We start from the raw sequence: 12,578 nt of genomic DNA on the forward strand, positions 1-12,578 counted from the left end.
GACCCCATTTGAATTTCAGGCGGCCCCACATGGGGTCCCAAGGTTGAAAAACAATGGGTTAGAGGTTATGAAAACTTGGTGTAAGATCCGCTGAATAACAGATGAACAGAACCTGGGAGTTGGACGTTGGAAGTATGCAAAGTTTCAGTTTTGTTTCACACCAGCGTTAGTTACATTAGTTATGGACCATACCCCCCCCTCTGTTTTTTTTTGATAAATCGCACCCTGGTATCAGCCATTATTCATTCTGCTATGATAACAAAGGCACTTGAACACAACACACTTGTAATTTCAAATTCACAAGTGGAAAGGTTCATTTTCCCAATAGCAGGTGAATGCATCATTAAATTCAAAACCACAGAGGCAGTACACAGCAAGGCTGTAATAGTTTTGGATTTTTCATTATAGTTTACTTTTATTTAGTTTTGACTTTTTTTTCTCTAATTCAGTTAGTTTTAATTAGTTTTTAGAGCAGGTTTGCTAGTTTTTATTAGTTTTTGTTATTTCCTAAATGCTTATTTTTAGTTCAGTTTTAGTTTTTTAAATATCTTTTCTCTTCTTTGCCGTCGTATTCAAATAAATCCCAGACAGGACTCTGCTGCTTTCTCCCAACTTTAGTCTGCATGTTTCCAGGTAGAGTGGGGACCAGAAGACGACTAAATGACAAGTGACAAGAAGTGACGGACCGTTAAATATCATATGATGCCGCTAGCTAAAATTGCTTGAGGGAAATAAATGGATTTCGTATCAATCCAACATTGACAAAGATGAAAATGAAGGGAATTTTATCCATAACTTTTATACGTTTTAGTTAGTTTTGTAAACACACAATACAGTTTCAGTTAGTTATCATTTTTTTCTTTTAATTATAGTTTTTATTTTTTCAGTTAACGAAAATGTCTTTACAATTCTAGTTTTCGTCATTTCGTTAGTTTTCTTAAGTTTTCGTTAACAATAATAACCTTGGCACACTGTCAGGTCCATGTGTGAGTATTACCACAGACACACATGGTTCAGGACCAGTAAGTGTTCATGCACTTCAAACCTTCAGTCTTTTCATTCTGTTCTGCAGAGGCTGGGACATCCAAACCCTTTCCGTCTCCCTTTGAGATGCGTTGTTTTTTAAACCTTCTAATCATTTTCTCATGCATTTGTGGGCAAATTGGAAATAACCAGGCGCTCTGTGCTCCTGAAGGACTGGTTCTTTTCCTGGATGGTGGTTTTGGACCAAACTGTGATTAAACTCACCTGCTCACACACACATGTTTCACATCACATCATTATTCAAAGTCTCATTACTCATCCTAAATGGACTTTTTTCCACAGAGGACAGTTTGACTTGTTAAGGAAGACAACGCACATGTGTAATTGGTTTCATTACACGCGGCTGCATCCCATTTAGGTGTTTTAGTTTCAGGCTGTGCAATTGTTCATGGCTGTTAACAGGAAAGACCTTATGGGGACACGAACATGGATATTTACTGAACAGGTAGTTTCCATCTTCCATATGAGCATCAAGAAGACAAAAAGGACTGAACCTGAGTCATGTGGACGCTCAGATAATACTGCAGAGGTTTTAGGCGGTCATAAAGGTGAGCAACAAGTCGAGTTAAGTACAATTTACTTCATATGTATAGGTTCTTTCTGTTCATGTTTCTCAAATCTCTTTCCTTTCTTTCGGATCCCCATCAGCTGTACCATACCTGCAGCTGTTCTTCCTGGGGTCAATAATCTTTACACCTAGTCAATGCAAAGAACATACAATATAATCATACAAAACCATTTTTCACATAAAACATAACATGAAAGAAAATAAATAACAGACAAAATACAGACACGACAGCTCCTTTAGGTCAGCAGTGGTATAGTATATACATCTATTCTGTGGAATAATCTACGACCTGAACTTCAGTCAACATCTTCTTTATCATTGTTTAAAAAGCATCTGAAAAGGACTGTAATTCATGAAAAAATGTAAGGTTGTATATCATTTGATTTGATGATTTGTAATGTGATTTGCATTTCTATGGTTTTTACTTTAGTTTATTAATTCAGTTATACTGTATTTTTAATTATTATTATTTTTTTCTTTGTGTATTGTTCATTTCCGGGGAGGTATTCATTTAAGCCTTTTTTGGCTTCTAACCTCTCCTGCACAATGATGTTACTTGTTTGAATGTTTTTTTTTTTTTTTTTTAAATTTTCTCTTGCTGTTTTATGATGTGCAAAATTAATAAATAAATAAAATAAAAAAAATTAGCCTTTAGTTTTTAACTCACAAGCAAAGAGGACTGATTTATAAGGAAAATTATCTTTCTTTTTTTTTTATTGCCACTTACTGTCTTTTGATCTCAAATCTCTTTATTGGTTGCAAATCTATTCTTTTGAATTGCAAATCCATTCTTTTTGATTGATGAATAAAGAAACAAATTTCTCTCCATATAATTGTTCTTCTTTTCACTGTTATTATTTTACTGGTCTGATCCACTTCAGATCATATAATGGTCTGAATGTGGAACCTGAACTAAAATGACTTTGACACCCTCGGTCTGAAACAGCAGAGACAGATGAGTGAGTGGCTAATGTAGTTCAGTCTATGCAGTTCACATGCAGGTCCAGCAGATGGAGCTGTGAGGCTGATCTAGTCCCAACAGTGCTAGTTCATATGAGTGGAAATCTAAACTCTGATTTTTGTCCGCCTGATATAAGGCTGAAAATCACCCCCTCAGAATCAGATAATATGGGTAAATTATGCACTTCCTGAATCCTTAGAGTCATGTCAGTATTGCAGTGTTTGTATTTTGTGTCTCTGATGTTTCCTGATGCCACAGGACAAAAAGAAAAGAGATGATTTAGGCGAAAATGGTAGGAAACTGTGTGTGATTAAAGATTGAAGAGCTCAAAAATCTAAAAATCTGATTGCCACGAACTACCATTGTGTTGAAGGGCCTGGTGGACCATAAGTGAGAAAGCACAGTATGGATCAACCCATAGCAGGTTTACCTGAATAACTATGCACTTGATGATAATGATGCTACTGTGGTGGAATGAAAAAAACAAAACAAATTGGATGCTATCTTTTTGTTGTTATAGTTGTTTTTGTCTAAGACAGCACTGTTTGTTTGTTTATGTGCTTATCTATGCTGGTTTGTGTCTTTGTATATTTGGCTGTTCATAATGACATGTTGTACGTGTGAAGGAAAAGAGAGTATTTTATTTTTGTTACATATGGCATTACCTTCCATTCATGTCTCTCCAGCCTCTTGCTTTATATTTGTATTTATTCTTTTTCTATATTTTTCGTGTGCCATATGAAAAACTCAATAAAGATATTGAGAAGAAAAAAAATCTGATTGCGTTCACCACTCTTCCAGCTTGCAGACAACCTCCAACATTTAAATCTAGGTTTCTGGACCTTTTTTTTTCAGTACCTGGCAACCTGTTCTGAATCACATATAAGAGGTAGATCCCTCACTTATTCCACAGTAGTCCTATTAATGAGTCTGTGATTAATATCTGAGTTCTTTCTTTTTTCTTTCTTTCTTTCTTTCTTTATTATTATTGTTAATTATCATCTTTTTTATGGTGCAACAGGGTGGAAATGTTCATGGGTTTGGGCATAAAAAAAAAAGATGACTGTATTATGCCTTTCTGGATGACTCAATGTGTAACTAGAAAAGCACTCAGAGAGACAGACCTCCACCAAGGCAGATCTGCCCCCCCCTCCCCCACAGATCACCACCAAAATTTTATCATTTATTCCTTGTGTCAGTATCAACATTTCCTGAAAATTTCCTGAAAATCCTTCCATAACTTTTTGAATTATCTTGCTAACAGACAGACAAACCCTGATGAAAACATAACCTCCTTGGCTGAGGTAATAAAAACACTTTGAACAAAAAGAAAAGTTTGAAGAGTTCCAGTGTCTACTGTACTTGTCAAAAGTATTCACAAAAGAGCTTGAATGAAAGCTCAGTGTCCCCTTTAAAACTAGAAGCACTCGGAGAGCGTAGACCTCCGCCAAGGCAGATCAGTGCCCCAGATTTGGATGAAAATTTCAGGAAATGTTGATACTGGCACAAGGAACAAATGATTAAATTTTGGTGGTGATCGGCGGTGGGGGGGCACTGATCTGCACTGTCTTTTCTAGAAAAGTACTCATAGAGCGCAGACCTCCGCCAAGGAAGATCAGTGCCCCCCCCACCGCCGATCACCACCAAAATTTAATCATTTGTTCCTTGTGCCAGTATCAACATTTACTGAAATTTTCATTCAAATCCGTCCTTAACTTTTTGAGTTATCTTGCACACAGACAGACAAACAGACAAACCAACGCCGACAAAAACATAACCTCCTTGGCGGAGGTAATGATACCAAACAATATAAAACATTGAAACATGTCCTGAACAAGGGCCAACACCAAGATATGCACAAGCGTCAGAAATGCATTTTTTCAATGGGGGTGGGTCGACTTTAACAGTTGATAACAGTTATTTAGCTGTGACTCCAGAAGGTTTATCAAACCAAAATGTGGACTACAGACATGTATCTTTAAAATAAATAAATAAATAAAAATTGCAAATGATACTACTACTACTAATAATAATAATAATACCATGGGCCTGTTCATGATGTAATGATGTCATATCCTGCAGATCTACTCACCATGGGCCCCTCAAAGCCAGGATCCCCCCGGAGACCAGAAGGCCCCGCCGGCCCCTGAGACACAAACAAAAAGAAACAGGACGTGAAGATAAGGTATGGTTTGTTCTGAAACACTCAGATAGTCTGCCTTCATGTGCTGCTTTCTGCATCTTAACATGATCCAAACCAGGGATTCTGAACATTTTTATGTCAAAGCCACATTTTGGAGACCGAGAGGAATTTCCAGCCTCCTCCCTGTCCCCTGTGAACCAAGTTTTTATAAGAAAAACAGTGAAAGTAGCAACAAAACAGGCATAAAACATGACTTCACTGACATCATTTAATCGTGATGTAAGTAAAACTATTAGCTGATAAAATGTGGGAACGTTTGACCTCAGTTTTCCCTGTGACTTAGTTATCGACAGTCTGTCTAAGGCTGCAACTCAATTAGATTCATTTGATGCTGATTTTCTCTGTTATTCAGTTGGAATATTGGCAGCAGGACTCATGACTGAGAGTAAAAGGGCAGGGAAGTGGGTAAACTGGCACATTTCAGAAGCAAACCTTTGTCATTTTTGCTTAAGAATCATTGAACTGACTCATTAGAATAACTGCAGACTCATCAGCTGATCATAAACTCTGGCTCCAGGAACAATATCTTCAACCCAAATGGAACCGCTCCGATTTATGATTCATATTTAACTGTTCAAAGCTGTGGGAGACTTTCGTCATCAATTTTTCCTCAAATCTGCCAAACCTGAATCATGAATCCGTAATTATTCACCTGAATCTCTTTCCTCACGGTGAACAATTTCGAAGTGTACTCTCCCATAAACAAACCATTTGTTTACAAACAGAGTCAGGAGGTAACTCAGGCATCTTCGGAATTTTGTCACAACATACATTGTGGGAAGCGGAGCTCCAGCCGTTTCTGTTTCGTGTTTGTTGGAACCTCCGCCTCCCACAATGCATGTTGTGACAAATTTCCAAAGACACCCAAGTCAATGTTTAGGTTCCACATCCAGACCAACATAATCTCAAGTAAAATAACTATAACTAATTCTATTATTTTTTTAACAAAAAAAAAAAAAAAAGTTGCTAAGTTGCCATTTGTTGGTCTATGGTTCAGACTAAACTGTTTTCTGTGTAGTCTGTGTACAGAGGTGAAAAGTGGTTTTACTGTGGCTGTTTTCAGTCTTAAAAACCCAGCTAAGGTTACAAAGCTATGCTAACAGAGCTACACTAATAGAGCTATGCTAACATAGCTATAATGTAAACTATCAGCTGATGTGAAGAGTATAAGACAGTGTTACTTTGAGCGACTGCTAAAATAAACATCTATCAGTTTAGTTTATAGAAGAAAACTTGATGTTTCCATAATACAGTTGTGTGTAAACAATGAGCTTTATACTTTATCAAGTGACTGATCCAGTCTGTGGATACATAGGGCAGATTCATTGGTGGTTTTGGTCCTAAGTGTGTTCTACTACCAGACTGACCCTTGCTGGTCAGAGTTTGGAATATTAATACAACATAGAACCACTTTAACCCTTAAGGACCTCAACACCCACTGATGACAAAACCATCTACTGATCTAAACTGTTTAATACCTGTTGATCCACTAATTCTATCAATACATGCCAATAATTGGTGTAAAATACAGTTATTCATCTTTTCATGGTCATCAGATATGACCCCTTTGGATGTTCAGAGGCTCCGTAGTTACCGTGGAAACACCGTCATCTTCTACAACATTGATTCACCAGTAAAACCCGTGGAGTTGGATCAATGACAGTGGATGGACACACTGGGTTTATGTTCAGTTAATAGATTTTGTGTAAAGTCAGTTTTCTCTGTTTCTGATGCAATTAGTTTTGAATTTACTCTGAGCTTTTATGAACATCTACATGATCAGTGAATTAAATATAGAAAAACACATGATTTTCACTGAAAAAATCAAAATACCAGAGGATAATATTAAAAATAAATGGTGATAAATCACTTAAGAAAGGTTACATTTACAAAAAAAAAAATCATTTGGAACAGTCCTGGGTCTTTTATGGGTCATTTAAACCTACCACCTGTGTATCTCCATCTAATCCCGAATATTCCATCAGACATTAAACACTAGGTTCAGTCTTTAAACCTTGACACCTAAAACCTTAAATATGATGAAAACTAACTTACAGGATCTCCTTTAGGTCCGGGGGCCCCACTCAGTCCTGGATGTCCCTGTGAAGATCCACAGACAGACCCTTTACCCTCCGAAGCCAACAAATCAAAAGCCCATTTGGCGCCAACATCTACGTGTTCTTGAACTGCACTCACCTGGGGCCCTCTGAGTCCTGGAGGTCCCATCTGGCCCTCTAAACCTGGAGGCCCCTGGTCAAAAGTGCAGAGAGCTTAAGGCTGAACACAGCGTCTAAACACTTCCATCACCTTGAATGAGTGCAGAACAAACAGACCCAAAGAAAACACACACATACCTGTGGGCCTTTGGGGCCGACGCTGCCGACAGGGCCCATGTCCCCCTGAAAAACAGTCAGAGTGTCACTGCAGCCGCAGCCTCAGCCTCCCACTGGGACATGACCACAACCACCCACTGGGACATGACCACAACCACCCACTGGGACATGACCACAACCACCCACTGGGACATGACCACAACCACCCACTCATAGATAGAGGGTAAACCAGTCAACCACTAAACAAAGCACATTATGTAACTGCACTACATGACCTAAGGCTTCATGTCATCATGTGACCTACATAGTAATAATAATAATAACTAGAAAAGCACTTGAAGGAGAGCAGAGACCTCCGCCAAGGCAGATCACCCACCCCCCCGATCACCACCAAAATGTAATCATTTTTCCTTGTGCCAGTATCAACGTTTCCTGAAAATTTCATGAAAATCCTTCCATAACTTTTTGAGTTATCTTGCTAACAGACAAAGAAACAGAAAAACCCTGATGAAAACAAACCATAACAAGTGTTGAGAGAACGCAAACCTCCGCCAAGCACCCCGAATGGTGTGCATGTGTGGATCGACTATTTCTTTTTAAATTCAACAGTTTCCAGGTTGTTCCATACAACAGAAAAAGTTGAAACTTGGTACCAGTCATGTGTATGTCAAATTAGATTAAATTCCAATCAATATTTGTTGAGTTATAATGAAACATGTGCGGTAAACGGGATTTTCAATGTTAAATGTAAATGTCCACAGAGTCCACATTCCACAGTGGATGTGGACAATTTTGTGCCAGATACAAGATATTGTTCTAAGCTACGGGTGGATCAAATTGGAGGCTAAGCAGAGTTGTTTTGAATTTTTAATGAATTTTAGAATATTGCTCAATGATGAGAGATAGGAAAATTGTAGATTTTGTGACCTTGCTGTGACCTTGAACTTTGGCCTACTTGGCCCAAAATTTAATGGGTTGGTCCCAGGGCCTAGGCCTATCTGTGGGTATGATTTGGTAAAAATGGTTGGAAAAGTTTTCCCGTAAAGTTGCTAACAAAACAAACAAACAAACAAACACACAAACAAACAAACACACAAATCAAAGTGATCACAATGCCTCCTGGCAGAGGTAACCGGTATTTTTGTCCATATAGTTTATGAACATCAATATTTCCTTAAAGTTTAATAATTTATTAATTATTTAATAAAACAATAGACCAATGAGACAAACTTAGCAGCACTAAGCTAACACTAAACAGGTCCAATAGTGTAAGTATTACTTCTCTACCGACAAAACTCAATGAACAAGACAAAGACGTGCAAAAATAACATTGTATTATGAAGAGATTATTATGAATTTGGTCTTACCTTTGCTATTTTCTAATAATGACTTGGTTTAAATGAATGAAGCTTCTGCTATCGGCTCATCCACTGTTTTGTGTTACGTTGAAATGATTTAACAGCTTCAAACCAGGGCTTTAATCAGCTGAATGGACTGTAGAGCAAACATTATTGGCGAAGTAAGAGTTTTTACGTCATTAACTCACCCTTGAACCGTTAACTCCTTGGGCACCGACTCTTCCCGTGGCCCCTGGTGCCCCCTGTGAACACAAACACACCAACATTTATTAGTTCACTGGTCCTCACAAACAACTGAAGACCCTGGTGCTAAAAGAACTGAAGTCAATAAAAGAGTCTGTTAAAAATATTTATAGGGTGGACTTAGCTAAACAAATCCAACATGTTTATATGCTCAACTTGAATTGTACAAAAATGTGACTTCAGTACTTTTAGCACCAGGATCTTGAACTACTGTCTAACCCAGGGGTGTCAAACTCATTTTAGTTCAGGGGCCACATCCATAAAATAATAGCATAACCTAAAAATAACGTGAGGTAGCTTCTGTAACCAGGGATCAGACCACCAAGGCCCACAGGGTGACAAGCCCATGCTACCAGTTTGTGCTGGGCTTGGCCAGATCCCACGGGCAAAGGCCCCGCCACCAGACACTGACCACGGGCCCCAACCCCAGGCCTGGCTCCAGAGCCCCAGTAACCCTCCAGACCGGGTACACACACTCCTGAATTTTCTTGTCATCCAGGTCTTCTGAACCGTTCTTTGTCTCTGTCTGGGCTTCTGTGCTGAGGCTGCTGCCCCCGTGACCCGGACCCAGATAAGAGGATGAAGACGGTACGGTAAAAATAATGTCAACTCCAAACTTTTCTTTATGTTTTAGTGAAAAAAGTAAAATGACATTATGAAAATGTTTATTCTTTAACTATCTTTAACAATGTAACTATCCTTTAAACAATGTGAATAACATGAACAACCATGAACTACCAACTTACAGATTACAGTGGATCTACAACTACACAAAACAGAATATTGTTGACCTGTGACCTGTGACCTCCTCTCCCACCCTCACCTGTCTGAATTGAAACGAATTGTTAAATTGCATTTAAGACATTTCACGTTGTTCATGTTTGTTCAGATTATTCCTATTTTTTGTCAAAGGATAGTTTGTTAATAGAAAACTGTTCGTGTAATTTGACTTTCTTGCAGTAAAACAGTCAAATTTGTAGTTGTTATTATGATCACATTTTCCTGGTCTGACCCACTTGAGATTGAACTGGTCTGTATGTGGAACCTGAACTAAAATGATTATGACACCTTTAACTATTAATATCTTCAGTGTAATTTTTTGCATTTCACAAATTCATCCTGTGTGCTACATTAATCCCTTTGGTATTTCATTTTTGGCCGGTGGGCCGTATGTTTGACACCCCTGGTCTAATCCTTGTGCTTACTGGCAGCCCTGGTAGACCCGGTCGACCGTCCAGTCCATTCTCCCCCTGAGGAAAAACACAGAAATAACAGTATGAATGCATGGAAACATACCCTGTTAATCCATCTGACTCCTGTCTCCTTATTTATCTGTTAATAATGTCTGACTAATGAACCCAAAATCAGTAGGAGTCGATCTGTCAACGAACCCTCCTCATGCACACCATATGGACAAAAGTATGTGGACACGTTGAACTCAGGTGTTTGTTTTCTAACAGTGGTCTGGGATACAAAACAATAATGACAAATGTCAGAAAATAGTTTTATTTTATGGGATAAATATCATTGCATTACTTAGTTTGGTTTAAATTGCCGTCTTTACCTCTAAAATGCCTCTGAGAAGGTTTTTACTGAATTTCTCTCAACATTGTTTTTTTTTTTTTTATCCATGACTATGATTTTAAATGTTCTACCTCTAAATTTCTAAAATATTTTTCATGCTCTGACTGTAAATAATAATTTTCTACCACAACTAACCATCTACTTTCTTCACATCTCACTGAGGAAGAAAAATCTAACATTAATTTTAAGGAAATATTGATGTTTATAAACTATATGGACAAAAATATTGGGACACATCATGTCTACAGCTGTAAGATGTCCTGTTCATGATGATTGAGATAAAAACATCAATATTTCCTTAACCCATAAAGACCCAGTACTACTTTTGTGGCTGTTCCAAAATAAATTTTTTCCTCAATATTTAACTTTTCTTCAGTGATTTCTCACCATTTATTATAATATAGTCCTCTGTATTTTGCAGTATTTCCGTAAACATCTAGTATTTTCCAATATTGAATTTATTGATAATGTAGATCTTCATGAAAGCTCAGATTAAAGTTGAGGGTTATTATAACAGAAACAGAGGAAACTGAATTAGAAGTGACTTTTTCAGCAAAGATATCAACAGTTGAATGTAAAAAAAAACTGTCTCCATCCACTGTCATTGATCCAACTCCATGGGTTTTACTGGTGAATCAATGTTGTCGAAGATGACGGTGTTTCCACGGTAACTACAGAGCCTCTGAACGTCCAAAAGGGTCATATCTGATGACCACGAAAAGATGAATAACTGTATTTTACACCAGTTATTTACATGTATTAATAGGATTATTGGATCAACGGGTATTAAACAGTTTAGATCAATAGATGGTTTCGGAGATATGAACTAAAAACCATCTCTGAGACATTTTGGAATGAAAGATAAAGACTTTAAATGTTTAATGAGATAGCATTTTGTAAAGCTAATAAGGTACAATTACATAATATACTGGTTATTAAAACTTTTATTCCCATTTCCCTTAAATATACATACACTATCTTTGCCTTAAAAAATGCCTCAGAAATGGTTTTGACTTAATTTCTCTCCAGATTTTTTTTTTCTTATCTATGATTCTGATTTTAAATTTTCTTCCTCTAAATTTCTAGAATATTTTTCAAGCTCTGACCGTAAATACTAATAAGAAAAATTTCCCATTAAACTTTAAGAAAATATTAATGTTTTTATCTCAAATCATCATGAACAGAACATGTTACAGCTGTAGACATGTGTCCCAATATTTTTGGCCATATAGTTTATAAACATCAATATTTCCTTAAAGTTTAATGTTAGATTTTTCTTCCTCAGTGAGATGTGACAAAAGTAGATGGTTAGTTGTGGTAGAAAATTATTATTTACAGTCAGAGTATGAGAAATATTTGAGAAATTTAGAGGTAGAACATTTAAAATCATAGTCATGGATAAAAAAAAAAAGTAAAAATCATCTCTGAGGCATCTTGGAAGCAAAGATAATAATAATAAACAAACAAACAAACAAAAAAATTCCTCCTTCAGTAATTTGTAAAAAAAAAAAAAAAAGCCAAATGTTCTATTTCAAACTTGTGGGATTGGATGATTGGTGTGGATGTCACTTACATCAGGTCCACGGGGTCCCTCAGGGCCGTACCCTCCTCGGATCCCCTGAGGCCCCTGTAGAGAAAGGACACGCCGTCACCTCAGAGCCGACACATCTGAACTAACCAGCTGATGTAATGTGAGGATTACAGCTGCCCACTGGTCCGGCTCTGCGGGTTAACGCCGACTCCACGCCAGGACGAATCAAAGGAAACCCAGAACAAACCCCAGAGAAACGTGGGAGGCGGTTCTCCGAGTTCAAAGACGGAGCGGATTTAGGGATTAAAAGGGATTCAGATGAGCGTGTCTGTCTTTAACAACAGCCGATTGTTCGCTTTGTTCCTCTTGTGTTACACCATTTGGACGTGTACGGAACATTTTACGGGACCACAGTGGCGCTTTTCTGTTATTTTACCAAGATCCTGTAACGTGGTGGCATCGTGTCCTCAGGCGTCTTAATCGAGGAAACAGCCTCGAGCTTTATTTATGAACATTATGGGATGTATACTTTAGCTCAGCGGTGTCAAACTCATTTTAGTTCAGGAGCCACACTGTAAAAAAAAAACAGTAAAAAACAGTATTATTCCGGCAGCAGGGGTACCGAAAAAATACTGTTAAATAACGGAAAATAACCATCTCATAAAAATACGGTACATTTATTAAAACAATCAAATTACCTATATATATATATATATATATATATATATATATATATATATATATAATTTTCAA

At 37.5% G+C, this 12,578-nt stretch overlaps 1 protein-coding gene across 1 annotated transcript in view; it reads right to left on the reverse strand.

The window, feature by feature from the left end:
* LOC115429144 (collagen alpha-1(I) chain-like) overlaps window positions 1-12,578 on the reverse strand; it is a 112,138-nt gene that overhangs the window by 67,263 nt on the left and 32,297 nt on the right. Inside the window, exons 10-16 of the mRNA XM_030148391.1 lie at window positions 11,868-11,921; window positions 9,916-9,960; window positions 8,656-8,709; window positions 7,131-7,175; window positions 6,973-7,026; window positions 6,832-6,876; window positions 4,666-4,719 (exon numbers count right to left, since the gene is read on the reverse strand). Of these exons, the coding sequence (XP_030004251.1) occupies window positions 4,666-4,719; window positions 6,832-6,876; window positions 6,973-7,026; window positions 7,131-7,175; window positions 8,656-8,709; window positions 9,916-9,960; window positions 11,868-11,921 (351 nt within the window). The remainder of the gene's footprint in view (window positions 1-4,665; window positions 4,720-6,831; window positions 6,877-6,972; window positions 7,027-7,130; window positions 7,176-8,655; window positions 8,710-9,915; window positions 9,961-11,867; window positions 11,922-12,578) is intronic.

This window comes from Sphaeramia orbicularis, chromosome 12 (genome assembly GCF_902148855.1).
Source record: "Sphaeramia orbicularis chromosome 12, fSphaOr1.1, whole genome shotgun sequence".
NCBI classification, from domain to species: Eukaryota; Metazoa; Chordata; class Actinopteri; order Kurtiformes; family Apogonidae; genus Sphaeramia; species Sphaeramia orbicularis.